We start from the raw sequence: 25,350 nt of genomic DNA, 5'->3' as shown, positions 1-25,350 counted from the left end.
ACAAAGAAATCGTGCCAGTGCCGTATGCACCGGGCTACTGACCACACAAGATCACAGGCCCATACAGAGACCCCTTTGCATCCTCTGCATGGATGAAAGCCGGGCTCGCTGTGCGGCTGAGCCCGTCTCAGCAGCCTCACCCTGCTCCGGGTGCCGGCCCGTGCTGCACTTCGCCCCCAGCCCCAGATCGGTTCATTTACCAGCAGCTCCCTTCTGCCTTTCCCTCGCCCCTCGCCAATTTGGGGCGGCTGATCTGCATAGCCCCGCCCAGGAGGGCAGGTCCTGGCCAATGGGGAGCCGGCCCTGCCTGGAGGCGGGGTGCCTCGCCCTCCGTGTGGGTCCCGCGATTGCAGCTCGGTGACATCAAGCCAGGGGACCGTCGCCCGCCAGCCCCCGGCCCGCGGCCGCCCGCAGGTAAATGGGGGCCCGGGCTGCGCGGCTCCGCCGGGGCGAGTGCGCGCCCGCCCGCTGCGGGGGGCCCGTGCGCGCATCGCTGCTCCTCTCCGCCCCGAGCGGTTCTCTTCCAACCATCTCTTTCTATCACAACTATGTCTTTGGATTAAATGCTCTTTATTGAAACAGGCGAGTGGCCCGGGAGCGCCGTGCCCGGAGCTGAGCACCGGGGTCGCCGGCGCCGTAACGGAGTCCTGTCCCGCCCGGGACAGGCGGCAGGTCTGTCTCGGTACATGCCCGGGCACATTCCGGCGGGCATCCCTGCGCTCCCTTTGTGCTGCAGGGGCAGGCTGCGCGCGGGGCGAGCGGCTCCGCCTGGGGGCACGGGGGTTGGGGGGGGGCGGCATTAGCAGAGTCCCATCCGGGAGGGGCCGGGCAGCGCTGTGCGGGGCCACTCAAGCCGGTTTCTTCCCCGGGCTTGGCGAGGGCAGGGCCGGAAAGATGCGCCGGGTCACGCGCGGGGCCGGGCGGCCGAGTCCGCGGGCGCGCAGCCTCCCAGGCATGATGACGTCGCGCGGGCGCCAAGCCCGAGGCATCCCGTGGGTGCCGCGGGCAAGCCGGGACTTGCAGGTACCGGACGCCGCCCCCGCAGGGGCCCAGCGGATCCCTTTCTCCGGGAAGCACGCCGCGACGATACTTTATCCCGGCCATCGGAGTACTTGCGGCGGCTGCCAAGGAGCGGGGGCGACCCCGCCTCGCCCCCGAGCCCGCCAGGGCATTTTGCAAAGCAGTAGCTTTTTTTTGGCGGGGGGAGCAGGTGCCCCATAGCAGGCTGTGTGCACTGCCCCGACCGCGACCTCCAGACACCAGGCGTTTTTAGCAATGACACAAGCTGGTTATTAGCCATCCCTGGCTCTGCCTCTCACTAGTAGTCTCAGCAAATAGCGATGAGTAAAGGCAGCATGTCAGCCCTGCTAGTATCCAGCAGTGATCCAGCAACGGGGTGGAGCCAGGGGGGTGCAGGTGCCCTGATGCAGTTACCCCTCTTCCCCCCACACCTTTGCTTCCTATTCCACCCAAAATGTAGCGCAACTCACTGGCGTGGCAGCAGCATTTCTGGCGAGGCCGTGCTGAGGGACCCCCTTCTCTTCATGGCTTTTCAGGATCTACCCAGTTCCTTCCAAACAATCCCTTCCACAGGTGTTAAGGGCTCTCTCCTTTTTTGTGGTTATGATGCTCCACTGATCCAGCTGGCCTTTGCTGCCCAGGGACAGCACCAGCCTCTTCCCAGTGTGGGGGCCGAAGTGGGCCAGGCAGAAAACTGGGCGGCCTGCACTGCATGCAGGAGCTGGCTGGGACAGGTGGTGGTGGCCCAGGGGAAAGGGATGACTGGGGGGGGGCTATGGTGAATTTCAGAGTGGCTATAGCCCCCCTCAACACCCCCCCCAACCTCTTCTGCTGCTGTCTGTTTGCTGCTCCTGGCAATGTAGCTCCTATTTCGCAGTCTTACAGACTGTTTTAAACTCATCATGATGAAGTTACATTTGTTTTTGCATCAGTCTTAAAACTGAATAACACAGTCTTTGATTCCAAGCATGTTGGTAAAGCTTCTAGTTTCTTTTACCTGCATAAAATGTGTAGTGTTATATGGGATGGTGCGCCTCGCCACATGCACCCCCCTTTTCAAAATCTTAGATTTGGGGTATAGGCATAGGTAATAGCTTTTGTAGTTTTTAATCATGTATTTACCGAGAAGCATGGCTATATTATTCATGGCATACAGAAGTGTTCTTTCTATGCGGCAATATTTTTAATACTTTTATAGAGCTATACGGCATTTTATATGGCATTTTTATTTGTGCATTTGAAGCCATTCTGATGAAGGGCTTATTTTATTTATGACATCCATGGCAAGCTACACAAAATTTGCTCTCATGAGTTTAATTTGAAGGAGGATGTCTGGTTTTTTTTGGTACCATTGAAGAGGAGAAAAAGAAAAAGTAGGAACTTTGGGTACATTACTTTGTTACAATAATCAAGAAGTTGGTCCATTAATAATGGATAATCCAGGGCAAAACAAAGGTGAATGAATTAGGGATTTTGGGTGGCCAGTTTGAGACCTCTTAAAACAGTCTGATTTTCAAAGTGTAGTCATTTAATATGTGTGAACAAAGCGTAAAGCATCAACAGTGTCTAATCAGGAGGGGAAAATGTTGGTTGTACTGTAGATAAGCACATAATGTGCACTGTACAGTGTGTATCGATCATGAGCTTGTGCACGCTTATGGACAGAGCTAACTGTGTTCTCAGGTAGTCTTTTGGATTTCAGTGCCTTTGTTTCCTTCTCTTATAATTGCTTGCCTTCTTAAAGCTCAGTCATCCATTATGTTTTGCTAACGTGGCTTCGGGCAACCTGAAGAAGTCTCACTGAAGTAGACTGGAGTACACGTGGGTGCAGGGCTCTGGTTTAGGAGGCAGTACATGACTGGGGTGTCAGACTAAATTCCTTTTAGGACAGAAACTATCTTCACATGTGTGGGAATGGCTTCTAGATACTCAGTACCCAGTTGGTATACAAAATAACAGCAACTGCTCTAAGTCTTATATCATGTTTTGTTGTACTAAATACCGGTATTTGCTGCTAAAACAACTTGAAAGATACAAATACAAGTAGCAAATGAGTATTATAAGAGTAGGAACTGTAAGACAGGTTCAGACTGTGGTACAGAGCATTCCCCTTGTGAAAGCAGGGAGTTTTCCACTAAAAAAAAAAAAAAGAGAGAGAAAGAAAAAGGAAAATAAACAAGCATTTTTTCTACTGAAAACAATGATTTTCAGACCAGATTAAGAGAACCAAATTAATTTAACACTTTTACTTATACTGAATATTAATTTGCTGTGCCAGTAACTATTAAAATCAATGGAATTGTTTTGATGGAAAGTGCTGCTGAACATGAGTTCAAAATCAGCAAAATCAGGCTTCATGATTTCAGGTGGACACCTGAAACAAAATGTTTCATTATGTTTCAGGGCACATGAATGTTTCGGTTGACCTGAAATGCAGCATTTCATTTAGTTTTTCATTTATTTGAACTCCAAAAATAGGTGAAGTTTAAAACAAGCCGTAACATTTCAGTTAGAAGGGACAGATTTTTCCAAATTCCTTCCACCCCCCAGCTTTTTTATTTCAGCTGAAGTTATTTGCTAAAGGTGCCCAGATTTGAAAATAATCTTGATCTCCTGAAACTGCACATTTTTAGTGAATTTACTCTTCAGCCAAAAAAAGTGCCCTGTTCTCATGCTAATGCTCAGGTGACGGAACATTAGCTCTGCTAAAATGCTAGTTTATCAATTTGTATGGCAAACCTCATTCAGCAAGTTACCTTTGCACTGTCTGAGCCAGTAATATAGGAGGGAATAGACTGCTCACTGATTTGGGCAGCTTGTCTCACTGAAGACGTCAAGGCAGAGCAAAATGGCACCGATAGTTTACAGGCTACTTCGTGAACCAGATGTGAACCAGGTAGTCTCTAAGGGTGTTTATACATGTGCTTGGCAGCAGGGAGGGGAGGGGGGTTAATTAGAGTGGCTCTGAGAACTGCTGTAACTAAAGCTTCTGGAGCGTCACATGTATCAGTGTCCCTGCACTGAAAAATGGCAGCAGGGGCGCTTTAACTAAAGCTTGTCAAATGAGCCTTAAAGTTCCCTGCCACCATTTTTCAGCATGGGGATGCCAGTACGTGTGGTGCCGGAGTCTGTTGGAGCATGGCAATTGCCACACTCCAGCAGATTCGATTAATCAAGTCTGCTTCAGTGCACTGTAATTGTGTGTTGGAGCAGCCTCACTGCACACATACAGACGCCTCATGGTGCCACCCTGTCCTGCCTTCTGCTTGACTTCAGACTAAAACAGTTTCCTACTTCTTTGAAGACATTAAGGGACTATCTCTGTGGCAATGGAAGGACATCAGTTGCCAAAAAAATACTGACGCTGTATGTCTGGGCATTAACTTCAAGTTCCTGTGCCTTGTTACTGATGCTGCACAGGATCAGCCCCAACAGTCCCGATGTAGAATCACTAGGTTTATTTCATCAGGGAGTTCTAGAAAGTGGTAGCGTAATTGGAAATTTGTAATCAATTAGTGGCAAAATATCAATCAAGTAATAAGTGAAAAGTGAAGTGTGACAAATCAAGATAAACAAAACAAACAAAAACCTTGTCTTTATGAATAGTGATTGTACATTTTTTTCCTGGGTGCCAATTTGTAGAGAAAAAGTAAACTTTGAAACAGGGAGAAAAGGAAAAAAAAAAGACTCCCTCAATCACAGTCTGAAACTTTAATATTCTGTAAAATTGTTTATTGCCTTCCTTATGCTCTGGAAAGAAAAAAATACTTTCCGTAACTTTTGGAACATAATTTAATTACATAATTTTATTTTTAAGAATATACTTCACAGCCCAGTACAGGTTAACTTAGCTTTTTAAGTATTATGAATCTTGGGGGAGTAAATCAAAAAAGGAAGCAATAAATAAAAATGGAACAAACATGTAGGTTAAAGGATCAGGCTAGCCTAGGAAAGATGTTCAAAACACTGGTGTTTTGAATGGACTAGAAACAAGGAAGGTGTTAAGAAGGTAGAAATGAAGTCCTGTAGTCAATAACTGCTGTTATGTTTGTTCTTATGAAAATAAAGGATGATGGTACTCTATTATCAGCGGTCCGAAACATTGCAGGTTACAGTCATTCTAATGGCAGAAATAAGGGCCATGGTGGGGGGAAGCTGATTTCATTGACATTTTAATAAATCAGGAAGTCATCTCTATTCAGTTATCAGGTGTTATACACCAGTGTAATACATTCCCCTTAACATGAAACAGTGCCTGTGGATTATGAGTAGATTGAACTGCTGGTTAATGTTCCTTTTTGGCAAATGAAGTGTTATTCTGGCAGTCACCTTGAAATCCTGCAGTTTTAAACAGAGGTGGGAGAATTCCTTGCTTGCAGTTAATTGGGCCAGATGTTGTACTCTCCTACTGGAATCAAGCGGTTGCTTTCTAATGAGGCCACAGTGTGTGATTTTACTTGTGTGTTCACTTGCACATTTAACTCCAAAAATAAATTAAGGGGGTTTGGTTCTGGTATTGTTAAAGATTAATTAAAAAAAAAACAACACAACATGGCTTTGATCCAGGGCCAGGTATTCAATACAGCTTTCAACACAGTTACACTGGTACATATTTCCTTTTACCATGATAGTTTATTTTGTTTGGGGGACTGATAAAATCTCACTTAACTTGTTCTTTTATTATTATCATTTGGATAAGGAAGTACGTCAGGCTCTTTACAGAGATCAGGGTCCCATTAGCCTGAAGTGGTGGTGCTTTTTCCAGCTCACTTGGGGGTGTTTCCTACTATATACATTTGCTTTCATTCTTAGATAAGGCCCCAAATCAAAATTGCTATTTTAATTCCATGTCTGGATCCATTTCTGAATTTTCTGTCTCTACAGTGAGCCAAAGCAGAACCATGGATCTAAGCCATACTATGCCAGGGCCTTCAAATATAAAACTTATCAAAGCTCAGGAAGTTTGGATTCAGTCCATTTCAGAGACAAGTTTCAGATGAAAACTTGGTTCCAAGTCTGTGGTGCAGATCTGGGGTGTTGGGTCAGCCCTGTCCATTTATTTTCTACTGTAAATGGCCCCCTAATTAGATACTCACACTGAGCCTAAGTGTTTCCTCCCTTAGCTTTAGCTCATACCTGCCTGTCTGCCATCTTCTGAGGCTGACAACATCCTTTATTTATTCTAAAGCATCAGTAACATTGAAACTATTTATAGGCGCTGATCATGTACCTCCTGAGATTTTCACTTGATAATTTTAGCCATGCTAGTTTCTCATCGTCATAGGTCTTAGTGTCCAATCCTCATAGCCCTTTTCCTGCTTTTCCTTGTAGTGTTTCATGCTTAGGACAAGTGCATTTGTAACAATAGCTACTGACTCACTTTCTATGCTTGTCCAATAGCGACTAGTCATCAGATGAATCCCAGTGCCTTAGATAGTGGGAAAGCCCAGCCACCAGTCCACTTCCAAAGTGCAGCCTGATTTGCATGTGGCTCATGAAGGTGGTGGGGGGGGGTCAGTCACGAGAGTGCAGACTAGGCACATCAGGAAACATCTGATGATGTGAGCAGTGCAGGTACAGTTTCTAGTGGTGCTGTAGATAGAAACAGGGGGAGGAAGGGGTTTGGTGGGGAGGAGAATGGGGAGTGCTTAGATCTCAGCTGCTGTAAGATTTTGCTTCCTGGTATGTTAATAAGGAGCATTTGCCAAACAATCCTTTGATTGACTCTTAACAAGGCTGGTGATTGTGTCAACAAAAACTCCTGTCTTGAGTCGGAAAGTCCGCTGTCAACACTTTATCCTCTTGTTGAACATTTAACTTTCAATGAAGTGGTCTCTTGAGACATGTACAGCTCCATTCATTCTGTTTTTCTTTCAGTGCATAAAGCTGACAGAAGCAAGATGAGGAGAGGCCCAGCACTCGTTTTTATGCTGTTTCTTGTCACCAAGGTAGGAATCCACTTTAACCCAACAAATAAACAAATCAACTAAAAACCTCCCCAAACTAAACTATACTGAGCTTTGAAGCTGCAGTCTGATCCCTTCTGGATGCTTTCTCACCAGAAAGCACTTGATAACTCTGCTTGGCATTCCTAAAGTCCAAATGAGGCCAAGGAGGGCTGAAATCCTGGCACCACTGAAGTCACTGGGAATTTTGCCATGGATATCAGCTGGGCCAGGATTTCTCTGAAGGAATTCATGGGCTGTCCTTCAGGTCTGTATGCCTTGCCTCATGAAGTGTGTTTTACTTGCTCTGTTTAGTCTGCAGGAGAAGATTCAAAACAGTTGTTTATCTGGTGCTAAATTCAGGCACAGATCCTTTTCGTAATGTGAAAACCTTGGTGTCATGGGAGGGAGGCAGCACGGTGGCCAGGAGGGTGTATTGTGGCCTTAGTTATGTAGAGGATGTGAGAATTATTCCTTTCTGTTATTGTTTTGTGCCACTTGTGCTCGCGGCTCGGTGTTACATGTCCATGACTTCCTCCTTCTTCACTGACCAACACTGTCCTCTTTTGCATTACTTCAAACCCCTAATCACATGAGCATGGGTTCCCCTGTGGAGAGGAACTTGCCTTTCTTCACCACTGTCACAAACTTTGCTGTCGGGGTATTCCCAAAACCCCAAGTTCCTCCCTGCTGTTTTGCTGCTCATCTCAAGGAACAGACTAAGATTTGCTTCTGGGACAGCTGCTTGCCCTCACAAGTTGTAGTTTCACTTGTCTTCACACTAGACTTTGCAGCTGACTACCCTTGGATTGTATAAAATTATATGTTCACCCCCTTCCTCCCCACTCCCTGAAGATGAGGCAAGCCCCAAATTTTCAGTTGCTCTGAAATCATATTTTACCACAGGCAAATCGGGAAAGTAACAAAGTAGCAGAAGGATTTAGTACATTAGACTACATGGCACAAGGAAGAGTAACCATAGACTTTGAAGGCAGGATACAGAGGTAAAACTGATACAATTCTCACCCTCTGTTCTGACTACAACACAACCCAGGATAACCAAAAATCTGGTCTGGATCAGACGGCTGTATTGAGCTCCCATATTGTCTGTGTATTTGACCAGGTTGTCTAATGGGAGGTTGGAAAATAAAGCTGACTTTCATGCGTTCTCCTGGAAATGTCACCAAACGACAGAAGGAATGTACAGTTCTGCAGCGTGACCTACTCCTCCTCCTTTCCCTGACTAGCCAAATGCACCTTACCCAGCCCTTTGAGATAAGCCCTTGTGGTTGTGTTCTTGCCAAAGTGATATTTTCCTTCTGGATAAACGTACTTACTGATGTCACTGGAAAGTTTTAAATGTGCAGGAAATTCAGGCTGTGCTTGCTTCTGAAGGAGCACCTTTTGCCCTGTAAAAACAGACAATGACTTTAGGAGCCTTCTGGGGCTTGTGGTAGCCTATGCTGTGTCTCTTGTTTCTCCCCCAGACCCCAGATGCCTCTCCAAACCCACTGGAATGCAAGGAGGGTCAATACTTTGATGAGCACAGGAAGTGTGTCCCCTGTAAGGAGTGTGGCCCTGGCTGGGAGCTCTCCAAGGTAAGTGGGCCACTCTGGAGGGAACCTTGATGATAGGTCTGGTGGAGTTAGGTGATCTGAAGAATGATCTGAAATAGGAGTGTTTGTTCCTCTCAAAAGAGCACAGTAGACTCTTTCACTCGTTATGGTGCATGGTGGTGAGGTGGGAAAAGGAAGGAGAAAAGGAAATACCAATAAGGATCCATTATCCCTAGCTCCCAGTGGGAGTCAAAATTCCCACTGACCACAACTCCAGAGTCCTAGCTGGTGATACATATAATGTCCCTAAAAGCTAAAAGATGCCATTCCATTAGTCAAGGCAATAGTGATGCAGTTGCCTCTGTGTGTGATCCAGCCAGCACAAGTGTGTCATACTGGGGGGTGGTGAGTAACACTCTTCTGAGTGCATATCCAAGTCTCTTGGTGGTTTGGCCAGCTCTGGCAGTAGAAATTCATGCATTTAGAATCACAGACCCCAGGTTTGGTCCCTGCACCAACCTACCTATGGGTGCAGCATTTCACTAGCATTTCCCCCAAGTCCTAGTGCCTGAGGCAACACATATAGCTGTTACTGAGCACTGATGTGCTGCTCCAATTGCTTGCACTGCTGTTGTCTGCTTCACTGCAGCGCAGAGATTTAGAGTATGCAGGGGAACTGAGAAGTCTTTCCTTCTGAGAAGAATCCGTCTGCCTTTAGAAACTGAGACAGCTGTATGGTAATGTGGGATTTGAAGCAATTTCTTCATTCTAGTCATGGACCTGCCCTGATCTGTTGCAGGAATGTGGCTATGGTGAAGGCACATACTGCACTGTTTGTCCTCCCAGGAAGTTCAAGGAGAGCTGGGGGCATCATAGCTGCAAAACATGTCTCTCCTGCATCCTCATCAATCGTGTTCAGAAATCCAACTGCACTGCTACTTCCAATGCAGCCTGTGGAGAATGTCTGCCAGGGTGAGTACAGCTGGCTCTGTGTCAACCACAGCCCCAGCAGGGTGCAGGGAGATGTTGAATAAGAGAGGATTTACCATTGCCATGTGTAACACACTACCTGTGATGAGTTAACATTAATAGCCCCCCTGGCCAGAAAATATTGATCAAGATGGATACATAGACCTGACCTACCCTATAGCTCTAAACAAAGAAAGCTCAATAGTCTCTTTTACTAAGCACTGGGAAAAATTCATTGCCAGTATGAAATACCATTCTGGACACCAGCATGGCTGCTAGTCTGGCCTCAGATAAACAAGAGTGCCTATGTCACAAAAATGATCATCATACTCAACTTACTCTGCTTTCCGATGGCTGGGTTCTTCCATTTCAGCATGAAAGGAGCTTGGACCATCAGTGGGCACAGGGAGCTGTGATGACTGGGACTGTACATTTGTATTCATATATTTTAAAGAGTTCCTGAAATTAATGCTGCTAAATATAGTCAGTGAGCATGTCTACATGATGCTTTTCTCAAGATTAGATCTAATTACTATGCAGTAAGTGTCACCATCTACACATGCTGACACTTACTGTGCAGTAATTTGCTGTAATCCTGAGTAAATTTGCTGTCTGTAAATACAAGTAGCAGATTTACTTGGGAGTAATTACTGTATAGTACAGCAAATGTAGATGACAAACTAGGAGCAAGTGTGCTCCTGGGCAGCGGGGGACAGGAGATTGCTCTCTGCCCCGGGAGCTGCTTGCTGCTGGGGCAGACTCTGTCACTGGAGCTTGGATGGGCATTTAGTCTAGAGTGGTGGGCTGTTTACTCTAGAGTAAACCCACCCCAGATCATTTTCAGGTTTAAATGCACCTAGAGTCTATGAGATTGCACAGTGCCGTAGAGTCCTTTCCTGTAGACAATCCCTGAGTGACAGTGACGTAATGTGTGGGGGAAAGAGTAACTAAAGCTCAGTGTCAGGGAATCAGAGCCACTTTCCAGCATGGCTTCCCAACTAGAAGAAAATATGCTTTGTTTCACTGAAGAAGATGCTATTTAAATAGTGACTGCCAGAGCTCCTTTCTTAGCCTCGCTCTGACAGGTGTTGCTCTCCAAGGCAAGGACATGTACAATATTGCTTCCTGGCAAGATGGCTGCTGCTACAAGAGAACGCCTCTGAATGCTGCTTTAATCTAAGTTGTGCAAAGTGCTGCATACTTTATGACTTCTCTGAGTGCCAAGTTACTATGGGAAATGAGGTCAACTTTCTTTAGACTCTGTAGAAGCTAGGGAGTTTTTATAGCAGTCTTGCATTGGGCAGTAAACAAGCCAGCTTGACTAAGTAGTAGAGTCTGGGTGTTATTTGCCTATAGATGCCTCAGCCCCTTTTGCCCTATTAAAGCTTTCACGGCTTTTTCTTTGGCAGGTTCTACAGTAAAGGCCGGATTGGTGGGCTGCAAGATCTGGAGTGCATCCCCTGCACAAAGCAGACCCCCTCCTCTGAGCCTCAATGTATGTACCCCGCAGGGCTCTGACCTGCTGCCTGTTGTTTTGTTGTTTGACACATCATGCCACAGGGCATGTAGTGAGTCCTTCAGGAATGGTGGGAGGTGGGAGGAGAGATGTATTGGAGTAGGCCAATGGTACATGTGATTTGGTATTCTCTCTCTGGCAGTGGTCACTGTTGCATGCTTCATAAGAGGCATAAAACCTTGGAGTATACCTATGTGAGTGAAGGAAAAAAATACTGTCTCCAGCTGATGATCATCTTTTGCTCTGAAGCATGAAGGCTGAGAATTCTTATTCCTGCCATGAGTGTACTTGCAGAGGCTGCTCTTATTCATTTAAATCTCTAATCCCTGTTTTGAACCATATTGAGCCCCAAGCAAGGAAGCACAGACAGTATATATAGGTGGAGGGGGCAGAGGTGCCATGGTGACAGGACTATTCAAATGTTAGCATCCTTGAGACTAGAAATAGCAGTTTGGACATTTTGTAAACCATAATCTTTTGTTGTTGATGGTGTTCAAAGAAACACCCCCCAGCCCCTACACTTGGCGGTATTGTCACCACTGGGAAAGGATGTTAGATTCTGTTTCTCAGGTCTCCTGGGTCCTGGTAATGATTTTGCCACTTCATTGCAATGACCTTGGACAAATTCATCAGAATCCCTGTGTCTTAGTTACTCTATATGTAAAATCACTGCTGAAATACTGACTCCAAACACTGCATTAATGTTTGAGAGATCCTTTGAGATCCTAAGAAAGGGAGTGCTGTTGGATGTTGGTTATTATTGCCAAACATTTTTAAAAGGGTTTGTGTATCGTGGGATTTCAAAGCCATCCATTTTCTGCGATTTTCAGTGGGAATCAGTTCTCAGAGCCAGTTAAGTGTTTTTGAGAATTTTACTCATCTGTAATTTTAGCTGTCAGATTGAGGCCTCTTGTCCTAAGGGCTGTCTCTATGTACGTGTTTACAAACTTGTATTTGCCTACATACTACTTGCTTCAGGCTGGATCCATGCTGCTTTGTCTACTGCACTGTGTGGGGTTGAAACTCTGATCTCTTTGGCTGGTACATTTGCAGGCAGCTCCAGAACAAACCTGAAGGCAGCAGCATCTGAAGTGCATCCCCTGCACAAAGCAGATTCCCTCCTCCAAGCCTCAACTCCAGACAAATCTACAGCATCTCCTCAGGACACAGCCCTCCTGGCACTAACTAGCAGTGCCCTGGTCATCATTGCGTTGGTGCTACTGGCACTCTCCATCATCTACTGCAGACGTTTCTGGAAGTGCCAGAGCCAGCGAGGTGAGTTACAGCAACTCAGCACTCCTCAGTTTCTCCTTCCTTGACGCCTTTTTGAGCCCCTCTCTATCATGTAGGATAATGCCTCTAATTTTCTCTACATCATGAAGTGACACAAATAGTCCTCTGCTTACAGGGAGCGCTCTGTAATGCTCTCCATCTGTAGGGTGTCTCTTTTGAAACCTTCTTTCAAAGACATTAAAGAGCCTCTTTTTTCCCTAGTACAATAATACCAGGAAGGGGTAGGAAGATGTTTGGGTTCAAATTCAACCATGACACCAAGGCTAAGTACAGACAGTCAAAATACCTGAGGCTGAATTGATTCAGTCTTTGCAGGTTAGTCTAAGATGCAGGGATTAAACTGAGAAACAACTGGACACACATTTATTTTTGCTTCAGGAAGTGCAGCCACACGCCAACAGTGGCTCAGGCCAGAAGCCAGGGGGTGCTAGACCCAGGGTTGCTTCCTCTTCCTGTTGCTCCCAAGGTCTCTGGGATTTGAAGTCCAGACTCACAGCAGCAGGACTCTCCAGGGTTGCTCATCAGTTCCTCTTCCTGCTTCCAGGGGCCTGTGGGATTTGTAGTCCACAGTCACAGCCAGCAGTAAGTTTCAGTAAGTTTAGCAGCAGGGCAGCTCTGTACTTGGGGGAAGGTGAGTTTAACCCCTGGCCCCAGAGCCTAGCAAGGCTTTGTGTGAGTGCATGTTGGGGGTGGGAGTGGTGGGAGGGCAGGGGAGGGAGTTCCTGCCTTCCCCGCAACTCTTCTCTGCTGGAGCAGACAGCTCAGCCCAGCCCAGGGCTGGAAAACAAGCTGGGAGACTGTTTTAACTAGAACTAGGAAGGGGGTTGGGACAGAAGTTTCATAAACCGGTTTGACCAAATCAGTTAAGTCTGATATACTACATTCAGTCAGGTTTATCTTAAACCAGTTTTCAGCTATTTTGAAACTGGTGTATGTACACTGAGCTTCTGTTCTGTCCTGTTTACAGGTTTAAACCAGTTTCTGATCACTTAAACCAGTTTATGTGTAACTTCTGCCCCTAGCCCATGTGATGCTAACTTTGACACACTCACCTTGAGTTTTTTTCAGGGCATGTAGCAGGGCTTGCAGGGTTCTAGATCAAAAGAATCATGGAGGTGCTTGTAGAAAGGATTGTAGGAAGTAGGTTGGGTAGCACGGAAGTACACTGGCACAAGTGCATGAGAAATGCTTCATCCTCCATGCCAGGCTTTTATCATTCACTGAATAAATTGCCAAGACAAATGGCATAGTGCATTGTGGGAAATTAAGCCAGATCTTCACTTGTATTGGTTTCTTTTCATACTCTAAAGTTTTTCTGAGGACTCAGAGTTTCTCCGGACAGAGAGCGATGTTCCAGGCCTCAGCCACTCCAGGCAGGTTTCCATGTGAGGAACAGATGACTAGTCCATGCTGCTTGGGTATGAAGAAACTGAGCCCTTGCTACAGGCAAGCAGAAGGTAACTGTTGTTATTGCTGTTCTGCTTTTTCTTGGGTTTCGGAGGGGGGTCAATTTCTCAGCCAGAAAGGAGCATCCAGTGCTAAGGATCATCAGTATCTTTGTCATATTCTCCCATTCATCTCTTACTCCTGGGTTCAGTGTCCTTGGGGTCAGTTACTGGGACGGTCAACATGGACAGAGCTTGGTTATGCTAAGAATTTTCTTTGGGCTGTGGATGGCAGAAGTCCTGGTGAGTTCAGAAACATCCCCAGGCTTTGAGGGCTGTGCTGACCTCTCACTGCAGTCTCCTTCTCAGCAGACACTGCACTAGCACTAGTCTCACCTCCTCTAGGTTCAGTGTCTTTCTCTCCTGTTAGGGAGAAGGGAGCCCCTGGTCCCTACAGTAGTAGTGACTTGGTCCTGTCAGCAGTGCTGACTGCTACCCTGTGGACATAAGGCACTATTAGGATTCGAAGGGAGTTCTGCCTACACCTCTGAGCCGAGAGACAGGCAGTTGCAGTGTGAGGCTACATGGAAGATGGGGTTTAATGGAGTGGCTGACTGGCAGCTGCCTAAAGCAATGTAGATAGGAAGTTTTGCAAGAGGAACCCAGATACTTTTAATTCATGATTCTTTTGGTTTCAGGTCCAGCTGAAGTGATTCAGTTCATTTCTGATGGAGAAACTGTTGGCCTTCAGTTCCCTGCTGCCCACCATGATTTGGAGTTGTCCCAGGTGATTGTCGGCAGCCCCAGTCCCAAATCCCAGCTGGCGAGGAGTGTCTTGGAGACCCAACCCCTGATAAGGAACTCAGGGTGCAGCGACGGCTCTGCAGGGGGCTTGTCTTCCTCAGATGTCAGGCAGGGCCCAGTTGAGTTCACAGAAGCCCTGGCCCCTCTCTCATCATGTGCCTCAGAGATGCAGCACAAATGGCCCCATGCCCCAGTGGAGTGCACCGAGCTAGACCTGCAGAAATTCTCCACGCAGGCTGAGTGCATGGGCACTGGAAGGCAGGAGGATGCAGCAAATGAGGTGGCTCAAAGAGTCCTAAGAGCTAAATCTGAGTTAACCTTTGAAGCAGAGAGTGGATTCGTTATGGAGCCTGCCAGGGGCTTGTCCCCAGCCTGCCGAAACCCCACAGCTGAAAGTGGGGAGCAGCCAGTAAGTTCACCCCATCTCACCCCTCTGTATGAAAAACAATAGCATTATGGGCCTGACACAGGGAGGGAAGGGACAACAGAGCTGGGAGCACAGAACCTTTCCCCTGAAGGTGGTTCAGCTTCAGCACTGGCCAGTCACCATGTGATGACTTGTCAGTGATATGTAATCTGAGTTTGGGAAAGAGCTCAGCCCAGCTCCCGCTGGTCAGGTGAGCAGCTCAAACATCCAGTGATCTACCAGAAAACATTGCATCCTCATTAGTTAATTGTGGGGTTTTAACTGAAATGGACATGCCCCTTTGCAAAGAACTGATGTAGGTCCTACCAACTTGTTTCACAGGACAATCAAAAAACAATGGGACATGGAGCCACTGCTCACCTCAGCAGGGTTCAAGATACCAGCCTGGCACAAGGACAGAGTCCCTTCATAGAAAATACAAGCGTGTCTTTCGTTAGGCATGAGTCTTGCACTCCACCTGACTCTAGCATCACTTGTAAATGAATCAAGCTTTCAGTTTTGCCCATGTAGAACGTTGACCTGGAGGTGAAAAATTCCTGAGTCTCAGGCCCTTGAGCCATCCAGTTCTCATTACCAGTTAGTAATGAATAGGTGGGCTTATTGAGTTGCAAAAAAGTCCCACTCAGCAAATGATGTAGTAGTTTAGATTCAAGCAATGCTTGAAAATGTGGTTTGCTGGAAGGACATAGTGCTCTTACTGGGGTTGTAGAGGATTAATACCATACAGAACAACAGTTATGCCCCTGCTAGGTGCACCACGGCTCCTAGGGGCATCAACAAGACCCACCTGTGGTTGTTGCTCATTCTCTGATGAATCTCCCCAACCTTGGGGGCTGTGTCTTATCAGGTGGATGACACCCGGAGTCTTGTGACTGAGATTACCAGCACTACACAAGGTGAGAAAATGTCTGGGCTGTATTTTCTGGTCGTGTCACCAGGGGTCAGAGTGGGGGGAGCTAGGCCCAAGGAAAAGGAGAGCCTGCAGCAGCCCACGCAGGCCAGTGTGGCATTGCCAGTTTCTGTAGGAATGTGCATCTCTTTCATTGTCCTGTGGTTATGGTTTCAGGGAACAGATTTTAATGCAGGCCTTTCTGTGACACTCGTTAAACTGTTCCCTTCTTCTAAAAGTGAGGGTTAAGCCCCCTCCCTCTCCAGGGATGAGAGCTTGGCTCCATGATGCTAAGTACTAAAATCAAATGCTCTGGGTGGCAGAGGTGTCTGCAAGGTGGGGCAAGGCTAAATATGTTACAGTGTCTTATCAGAAGCATGGACATTAGGAAGTGATATGATCCTGGCCACCCTATTTGCTGGGTGCCTTTGCCCTAGCTGATAAGAAACTCACCGCACTTTCTTGTACTACTATCCCCAGGTCTTCCGGTAGCACAGCTCCCTCACTCCTTGGTGCTGTCGCTTGGCTTCCAGTTGGACCCTTCTTTACCTGGTGTAAAGAATTTCAGCCATGTGGGGATGGAGCTAGGGGTCCCAGCCCACCTGGTGAGCAAGATGTCTGGATTTGAGCAGCTGGTCACTCACCTGACCTCCTCAGGGGACACAGTCACCGTTCCTGTCCTGGCCCGGGCCCTACAGCAACTCCACCGTTTTGATGCCTTGCTCTTGCTGTCTGATCACTTTGCTGTGAGCTAGACCCTGAGCTTCCAGTGCTAGGTAGCACGATGGGAGCAGAGGAGCTGTAGGTATTTTATCAGCCAGAGGAACCTGGCAGCAATGTGCCCATCTGGTCTCCAGTGCCATCTGGTCTCCATCTGTGTGAAGAAGGCCTTTGCATCTTGAGGTAAAATCGCAGGGTAAGCAGGAACACTTTGCTTTTGAGGAAAGCAAGGGGAACCAATAAGAATATCAGCCCCATGCACTTTGGACACCCACAATGAGCTTTTCATATACCCTGGACCACTGCTGGAGCTCTGCCTCATGCTGGCCACCATTGGATTCATCAGTAATGATGCACAAACTTCTTCCACAGTCTGCCTTCAGACTTGTGTATATCTGTGTCCAGAGACAAACTGGCCTTCCTGGCTACTGTGAATGGCTTTAGGGCCTTCTGCCTCCATAGCCTGGTGCTGGTGTGTGATAAGACTGATCCTTGGGAAGGCTCAGTGTTAGCTGGATTGGCCTTTTAAAATATTTTCTGAGCCACTCAGCAGCCATGACCCTTCCAGGTGGTTCAGTCTTTATGGGTCTTCTTTGTAAACCAGTAATTTGGAGTTGTTTCCTGCCTCTGTCATTCTCCGTGGGGTTGTTTCCTGCCTTCAGGCTAAGTTCTCTCTCTCTCTCTCTCTCTGTCTTTGGGGATCCTCTTGGTTGTTGTGATTGAATAGTTTATTCAAAGGGATACATGGAAGTGTATTAAAATAGCCTTCTCTTCTTAAGGGGAGTTTTGGTCCACTCTGCTGTGTGGAGCTGTCTCTCACAGGCCCAGCAGTCATTTCATGAATCTATAACTTTTCAGATATGGGCCTTCCCCATGTAGCAAACACTGGATTTCTTGGGTTTCTGCTCAGCACCCAGAAGCTGAGGCTGTTTTTTTGGTGTCTTCTTCCTCTGTGCACAGGGCACAGTTCTTGTAAATTGGATGCTTATCTTGCTTGGGATCCTATGAACCCAGCTGACTTCCTGCCCTTTGGGCAGGGGGCTGGACTCGATGATCTCCCGAGGTCCCTTCCAGCCCTGATGTCTGTGAAATCTATGAAGGGTTGTTTAGCTGTAAGTTCTCCAGGGAGGCTCATGTGCCATGCCAAAATGGTGCTACATTTAAATTTCCCTTCCTGTTTATGGACATGGTACCATTTTCTTCAGAAGGATTTTTCAGATCAAGAGTTGGGGTGTTTAAGTTTTGTGGAATTTTGCTCCTAAGTAAGACAGCAAGGTAGTCATTGTTTTCCCTCATCTCCTACCCAGCATCTCTGCCTGCTTGCCACACAAATACCTTGCTAATGGGCTCTTCCGTGCCAACATTTGCGGCATCTCACAGCAAGGGTTTTGTCACATTCAAGTCTTCTATGCGTCTTAAGTAGCTGAGGTTTTAAGGATACATGATCAAAATGGGACCTGGTGTAGCACAAGGTGTAGGTTTCTTCTTCATTTCCTGGCTGTAAGTGCCCAGATTATATCTTGAAACATGGGGAGCCTTAGCTTTTATTTTGGTAGATCATGAAATGATTCAGCGACTTTTAGCCGGTCAAGGTAATAGGCAGCTAAATACTATTGACAAGGAGAAGGAATCTGCAAGGGCCTCTATATGGAGAGCAGGGGCAGGGCGTTCTCATTTCAGTACATGTGTGTTTGATTTAGCTGATGATCTTTGTGGCCGGAAGCCCAATGGTTGTGGGCTCATTACAATGAGTATTAAAACAATTGTGCCATTAGTAATAAAAACAGGGCTGTTTAAAATCATTTTGTTGTTCAGGCTGGAAACAGCCTCGCTCTCTGATTTCTGAGGATGGCTGTAACAAGGGTGGCTTGTCTTTATTTCCCTCTGTGAAGATGTGTCAGAACTTGCAACAGTTCAACGCTGTTAGTCTTTCTGATGTTCCTGGAGCTGGTGCCTGTAGGCAGATTCCTTAGCTGGTGGCTACAGGTTTCCAGGCCGTTTTCACAATTTTGGCCGTTTTTTGGATTTACTCTGTGTGAAACGATTAACGTGATTTGACAAATTGGATCAGGGGAGATGTGCGAGGTATGAAATGATCTAAAGTGCTCATAAGCCTGGAAAAATCCTTCCACTTGAGAGCTGTTCTGACTGACAGAGGCAACATTAACACAAGCCTCTAAATACGGTATTTTCATCAGGGGCAAATACTTCAGGAGAAAATGAGACACGCCTCTCACCTCCTAGGGAGAGGCCAGGGTGGATACAGGATAGGAATCCAGTGCTGGTGATCATCTGCAGTAGTTTGACTTGTGGCTGCAGCGTACACCCCCGTCTCTTCCTGCGATGATCACTGGCGTGTGACAAACCCTATTATATTGTCAGTGTGTTTTCCTGCCCTGGCTCTCAGCTGTGCCATGCTGGATTCCTTTCATAGCAAAGTCTTTTTCACTGAACAACTGTGCTCTATGGAGAGGAATTGCTGGGAGCAAAATTGCACTAAGGGGTGTGCAGTGCATTCAGTCAGGGGCTTTTATTGTAAGCCCAACCAGGGTTTCTCTACAATTTGCTGTAGGTAGGATCTAGTGAGCGTCTACCAGGTAAAATTGGATCCAGGCTGACTTAAGGAGGCCACGGCTTTCCTTCATTTCTGGCTTAAGACTGGCACCTAGTGGAAGAGAAAGGAAGCTCCTCTAATTATCTCTCTCCGGGGCTTTAGGATGGGTTCTGTGTTGGGAGGGGGTAGGGGTTGTTTAAAACCTGTAACCGAGAAGAACGTGGCTAGCTCCACTCTGACCAAGGTGTTGGCCTTTTCCTATGTGTGGCTCAATATGCCGTGTCATTCTGTACTTTGTTGTGCAGGGATTATTATTTTTAACAGGGTCTTTAAACTGATGTCTGGGGCCAAGGTTCAGATTGTGCCACTTAGCTGCATATCTCCACCTTGCTGTATACTCCAAATGGTGAGAGTCTAATGGAGCATCATTAATCCCAGGAGGTCTGGGACACTGCACATTCTGAGCAGATTCAGTGGTGCTGAGCGGTATTAGGAGGTGAGGAGGAAGTTTTGCTGGGTTCACAGCTTTGCTGAAGTGCTCCAGTTAGTATTGTGTGCACTGGGCAGTTCTTGTCTTCCCATGAGCCCTTGAGACCGTGAGTTGGACTGTACCTGGTGAAACCTTCCCTTCCCAGAGCTAAGAAATTAAGCTGTTCATACTTGGCACCTTTCTTGGCAGCTTCTGCCCTGTATGTTGCATGGCATACAGGCCAGTTTCTTCACGTTGCCTGAGGATCAGTGGAGTGGCAGGGCTGTAGCATGATTTTGGCTGGATGTACTGGGAATGGTCAGTAGCAGGTGGGGAGGGATAGAGAGAAGAGGGCAGGATGGTTTTCAGTGTTCCTAGCAAATGGCTGCGCTGTGGTTCATGAAACTTAACAGGAGTGGCTAAAAGCCAACAAGGTCCAAGATACAGAGCAGAAAGGTCTTGTGAATGGCACATAGCACTGGAAGTCAGGAGATCTGGGATATGCATACAGCTGTGCCACTGCCATGCTGATGGACCCTGGGGAAGTCCATCATCTCTCTGTGCCTCAGTTTCCCCAGCTCTAAAGTGCAGCCAATACTCCTTGCCTACCTCATAGAGCTACTGTGAGGCTTAATGTTTACAATTTCTTTGAAATCCTTCAGATGGGAGATGAAACAGAAAACAGTATTATCCCACTGGTATGAAACTTGATCCCATTAAAGTCCCATTAAACTGCCATTAACTTCAATGGAATCAGGATTTGGTATGTAATGTTCATAGCACCCTTCTTTTCTTTTTTTTTCCTCTCCGTTTTCCTCCCTCCTGAAACACCCTCTATGTTTCCTGCCCTCTTTTGTTTCATCTCTTTTCTTCATCTTAAATTTTCAAACCATTTGTCTTACATTCCAAGAAGTACACAGTAATATTCTTAACATGTAGTTTCCTGATGTCACTTTCTTATTACAGCAGTAAGGACCCACCAGCATGAATAAAAACATCAGTTCTTGCTGTTACCCCAGCAGAGACCTTCATGTATAATACACCCATTGTATACTCAGTTATACCTGTTGCTCAGATCTGTTGTTAAGCTTAGAACTTGAAACTGCAAGATGTTTTTAAAACCCTGATGGTTCCTAGAGCCCCTGGTATGGACCATTTCAGGGTTAGACTAGCTACAATCATTTGAATACTAATTAACTTGCATGCAAGGACTGTTATAATGGAATGATATGTATTGTTATTTCATTCTTAAAATGTTAGAGTTCAGAGTTTGATCAAAAGAGTTTCGTTTTTGTGAGATGGCCAGTAACATTAATTTGAGCATATATTTCTCTTGGCTACTTTCATGCCTGAAGCTGGCTGAGATCACAGGCCTAATGTAAATAGATGAATTGTTTTCTAGTAAATAAAGGCATGATGTCTCCCTGCAGCTAACAGGGGTTGACTGTGTTGCCTACTCTAAACCCACATGCACATTGACCATGGATTATTTGTTTATTGATGGACACTTTTACTGTTGTAAACCTTTCAAATTTGAATATTTTCTGGACAGAGTCTGTTCACATGTAAGACAGAGGCAGCTCCAGCTGGATGCAGTGCTTTCCCTGCCTTCCATTTGTGTTTGGCTAAGTCAACTCATTGCTGTTTTTGAGACTGTCTTGTAAGAGCCAAAATATTAGACATTTTGTCTGTTACGAGATGCAATGTCAGCAAATTAACCCATGTTATGCCGTGCTTTAGTTATGCAGGATTAATTCAAAAAAAGAAAAAAACCTCAACTGTAAAACACCTTAGACAAAAGTCAAATCTAGGGCGAAGATCCTGATTTCAGGGCCTGTCTACATGGGGACAAATCAGAAAAGTTAATCTGAATTCACTAGTAAAAGTGGATTAAATAAACTGGCCCAAATCCATACTTGGTTGGTTTTATTCAGAATTAAAGGGGTCTTCATTCAGTTTAGCTTACTTTACTTCCAAAGTGAATTAAGCCAATTCAGATTAAGGACTTTTTTGGTTCTGAATAAATACTGACACAGGGTTTTCAGTTGTGAGAATTATACCTCTGTTATCAGCTTTGAGTCATTAGGATCAATGAGTATTTGCAAACTTCTGAGTATGTCCTCCCAGGGCGTTTGTACACATGATGGGGTTTAATCATCATTAAATTAAATAGGTTTATTAAGATTAACATCATTTAAAAATTGATGCGTTAATATTTAGAGGTGACAGCCTTTAAATCAAATTAAGCTCAGTGCACAATTCATAGTAAATTATAGCAGAGGGGAACCACAAAACAATCCACCCCACTGATCTCTTTGGTACTCAATTACAGCAGGGGCTCAGGCAAGCCAGTAATCCCCTCATTTCCTCCAGCCATAGCTGCCTGCAGGGAGCTCCATGCCAAGCTGCAGTCACCTACATGGTCATCTGCCCCCCTGCCCAGCATGGTCCTGGCATGGGTGCCCCCCTGTGCCTTGCTGCCCGTGGCTCCCCAAAGGGTGAGCTTACTGACAGCAGTGCCCTTACCCCATAATTCGGCCCTGGTTCCATCAAAGAATTAAGAACTGCTTGGGTGCTTCTGGGCTTCTTTCATTTGTCCTGCTGCGCACAGGACTCCCCAGGTCCAAACAGGTTAGGTCCAAAAGACCCCCCAGGTCCAGAGTGAGAAGCATCATATTAAATTAATTAATTTTTCAGTGTGCAGGCATTCCCCCCATGCATTTTTTTTAAATCAGAATTACTGATTCTACCAGTTTTTCCCACCCCTCTGCTGGTCCTTCTGCCAGCTACTGTGAACTTGCTGCTAAATTGCCCATATTATGCCTTCAACAGGCTCCTTTGGCCAGCTTCTTTGCCCCCTGGGCAGCACGGGGGAGGGGGCAAAGCCAGGTTTTGATCAAGGCAAAATTACAGGTTGGGGATGGGACTTGGTTTTTCCCCTGTACGTGTTTTATTTAACCCGTCATGTTGAAACTTTATACGTCCTTCCCTTTGTCTCCGCTGCCAATGGCAAGAGAGAGGAGGTCTATCTGTGATATTTCCTCCTATCCCCCCAAAGAACAATTTGTATCATTTGCTTGTGAAACTTAAAGGCTGTGTGGGCATTCTTATTTTGGCTATAACTAGAAATGCAGGCTGCTATCATAAGCGTAAAATTATAGTGGGTTAGCATAAGGGTATATTCCCTAAGAGAGCATTTTCTTTCACAGTTGTTATCCAGCTGGAGCCCTTTAGTTTACCCAGCTGGAGACCTTTAGTTCTGATTTAATAAAAAACTTAAGGAGGTTCATCAAAGAAAAGCTTCAGTATCTATCCAGGAAATACCCAGTCTAGCTAGGTGCTGCAGTGAAACATAGGTCTTATTATTTTCAAGCAGAATTTATTTTTCTTGTTTTCTGAAGCAGTTGTGTATATACAGAATTCATTCATTTAACTACAGCTGCTCCATTTCTCCCACTTCCTGGGCTAGCCAGCAGGAACTAAACCAGTAGATAAGTCTTGAATTTGCAGTTGCATTAATATGCAAGAACCCTGCTGCATTGATAGAGCAACATTAACAGAGTTCATGCAAGGAAAAGGCTCTGTCTATATATATATGATTGTAGGTTTGGGGGCGGGGAGAGGCATAGGTATCTGTGCAGGTAGGTGAGCAGAAGATTTATTCATGTCAGGCTGAGCTGCTACACCTGGTGTCTGAAAATAAATATTACACAGAAATTCCAGCAAATTGAAGCTATCTTTTTTCTCTCCTATCTGCAAATTGAAGCAACCTCTGGTGGCCAAAGGGGCTCATTTCATGTCATTGAGTGAATTTCTGTTTTCACGTGACAGATCCAAGGATGCATCAGTTTCATTTGTGGCGATTCAATGTAAAATACATAGGGATGTGTTTTACTTTGAATCATAAAAAAGACATTTAAATTGCCAGAAAAACCTGTACGTGAAAAGCGTAACACAGTTAATTCATAAAAAAGGGCAATTTTCATCATGTGTACAAGTGCCTGAGGTACCAAGGACTCTCAACAGCCATGAACTACCATTGGGAGCAGTGCAACATACTTGCTACATACATACATACAGCAGCACCTCACCTGGAATTGCGCCCAATGCAGGTGGAGGATTTCCCCATTTCCTTCATTCATTCAAGGTCTACTTGACAGCCTAAATATGTAATGATTACTATGCAATCAGCTGGTGTGACTGTTAAAAATGATAAAACTGGGTTCAAAATGACTTTCTTTATTGGTGTGTTGCAGATTCTTGCTTTTTGCTAATGGGTTATTTGTTCTTGCTGATCTCACTGGCAACCTTGACAGTGGGGGGCGGGGGCGGGGAACACAATGCGTCAACAAACATGTATTGAAGAAAGAAGAGTCTTCTTCCATTTAAGATTTCTCTTAGAAAACCACATCCCTCTCTTCCTGCAGAGATTTATCCTTTCCCTCTCCCCAGCAGTGAGCTAGAGCTACGATTTTTAAGATGCTTATTATATTGTTAATATGAGGTTTGCACAACTCTGCCTGCCATTGTTAAGAAAAATGTAACTTGATTCAAGGGCCTGTTCTTGTTTCCATGGAAGTCAATGGCTCCGTTAATCTCTATAGAAGTAGCACTGGGCCCAAAGTTATTAACAAAGGCCAAATGTTTTGAAATTGGCAGCTTCTTTCCTGGGTGTCCAATCTGAGATACCTTTAACCTGTTTGGAGTTTTTTGAGGTTTTTTTTAATAACGCCTGCTGATATTTATAGAGTTGTGGGTACTAAAATCTGGTTCTTGTCGTCACAGTTTAGGCAAACAAAAGTTGTGGCATCCCTAATCAAAAAAGTTACTTTTAACAACTTGGCTGAGAACCAGTGATTGACTTCTATTTATATTGTTTCATTTTTTTTTTAAAGGACGAAAATTGTTTTTAAGAAAGAAAATTCTCAGTACAGTCAGTATAATGGTGGGGGGGAATCCCCATAGAAACTCTGCTTTTCAGATTTGGACACTGATACACTGAGGGAGGCTAGTTTATAAAGAGCTAAAGGAAAAAATTATTCATTTTTCAGCATCAGTAGAAGTTCATCTGGGAACAGCTGACAAAGAATCATGGAAGTATTTCATGACTCAGCTTTCTTTAACAAGTGGGGCTCTTTTTCCCACTTCCTTTCTTTTTTAACTCCAGTTATATCTGAATTCCTAATTTGAGAAAATATGTAGCACATGCTGGAATCCATGCATCTTTAGGATGGCTCTTAAGTACACACAACTTTAAGCATACGCTAAAGTCCAATTGACTTTAATGGGATTTAAGCATGTACTTAAGTGCAGTCTTGTGCAGAGATGCCTAACCGAACTGGAACTTCAATGTGCTCTTACATGGGCAGAGAGATGCTGGCGGAAAGGTAGATTTTAATGGTAAAAGGCAATTTTGATGCATCTAAGGAGGATCTGAGGATGGTAGGAGGTAATATTTGGGGTGTCTTTAGATAGCACCAACTTGGATTCTACTCACTTTTAAAAAAATGATTTCTGTGGTCAGGGATTTCCCATAAAAATACACAGGTTTGTATTTTTTATGGTTAATGTTATTTTTTCTAAAAGTTGTAAATAAGTTTTTTATATTTTTTTATAACCCCTGTGTCAATGGCATTGTTATTTAGTGCTTTAATTCTATTTTTTTGAGTGGGACCTGTTTAAAAACCTCTGATGTTTTAATTTACTGAGAAATGTTTTGGAGTTCCCTACATTTCACCCTGGATCCAGAGTTCTTGAATGGTTTTGTATTCATGCTTAAATAAATTTAAAATGATTGATGGTT

The 25,350-nt window shown here is 45.3% G+C and overlaps 1 protein-coding gene across 4 annotated transcripts; it reads left to right on the top strand.

The window, feature by feature from the left end:
* Positions 1–309: 309 nt before the first annotated feature.
* EDA2R (ectodysplasin A2 receptor) lies at positions 310–25,350 on the top strand. Of its 4 annotated transcripts, none has more exons than XM_090060569.1 (10): positions 310–414; positions 6,898–6,968; positions 8,453–8,563; positions 9,321–9,493; positions 10,900–10,985; positions 12,060–12,281; positions 13,610–13,756; positions 14,383–14,897; positions 15,763–15,811; positions 16,285–25,350. In XM_090060569.1, exons 2-10 carry the CDS (start codon positions 6,921–6,923, stop codon positions 16,557–16,559), a joined length of 1,626 nt encoding a protein of 541 aa, XP_089916695.1. In that variant the 5' UTR covers positions 310–414; positions 6,898–6,920; the 3' UTR covers positions 16,560–25,350. The 4 variants fall into 4 exon arrangements, with proteins under 4 accessions (XP_089916695.1, XP_089916697.1, XP_089916694.1 ...); XM_090060571.1 differs by lacking the exon at positions 310–414 and adding an exon at positions 525–672 and having other exon boundaries at positions 14,383–14,471; XM_090060568.1 differs by lacking the exon at positions 310–414 and adding an exon at positions 526–672.

Source organism: Crocodylus siamensis, chromosome 8, assembly GCF_052110815.1.
Source record: "Crocodylus siamensis isolate JL-2025a chromosome 8, ASM5211081v1, whole genome shotgun sequence".
Classification (NCBI taxonomy): domain Eukaryota; kingdom Metazoa; phylum Chordata; order Crocodylia; family Crocodylidae; genus Crocodylus; species Crocodylus siamensis.
This window is presented reverse-complemented; position numbering and strand designations above follow the sequence as displayed.

Excerpts from the sequence above, each read along its gene's own strand:
- EDA2R (XM_090060568.1), top strand. The coding sequence starts at position 564 with ATGCTCTTTATTGAAACAGGCGAGTGGCCCGGGAGCGCCGTGCCCGGA. Across the intron at positions 12,282-13,609 it reads GAAGTGCCAGAGCCAGCGAG|TTTTTCTGAGGACTCAGAGT; the intron begins GTGAGTTACAGC and ends CATACTCTAAAG. Across the intron at positions 15,812-16,284 it reads GATTACCAGCACTACACAAG|GTCTTCCGGTAGCACAGCTC; the intron begins GTGAGAAAATGT and ends TACTATCCCCAG.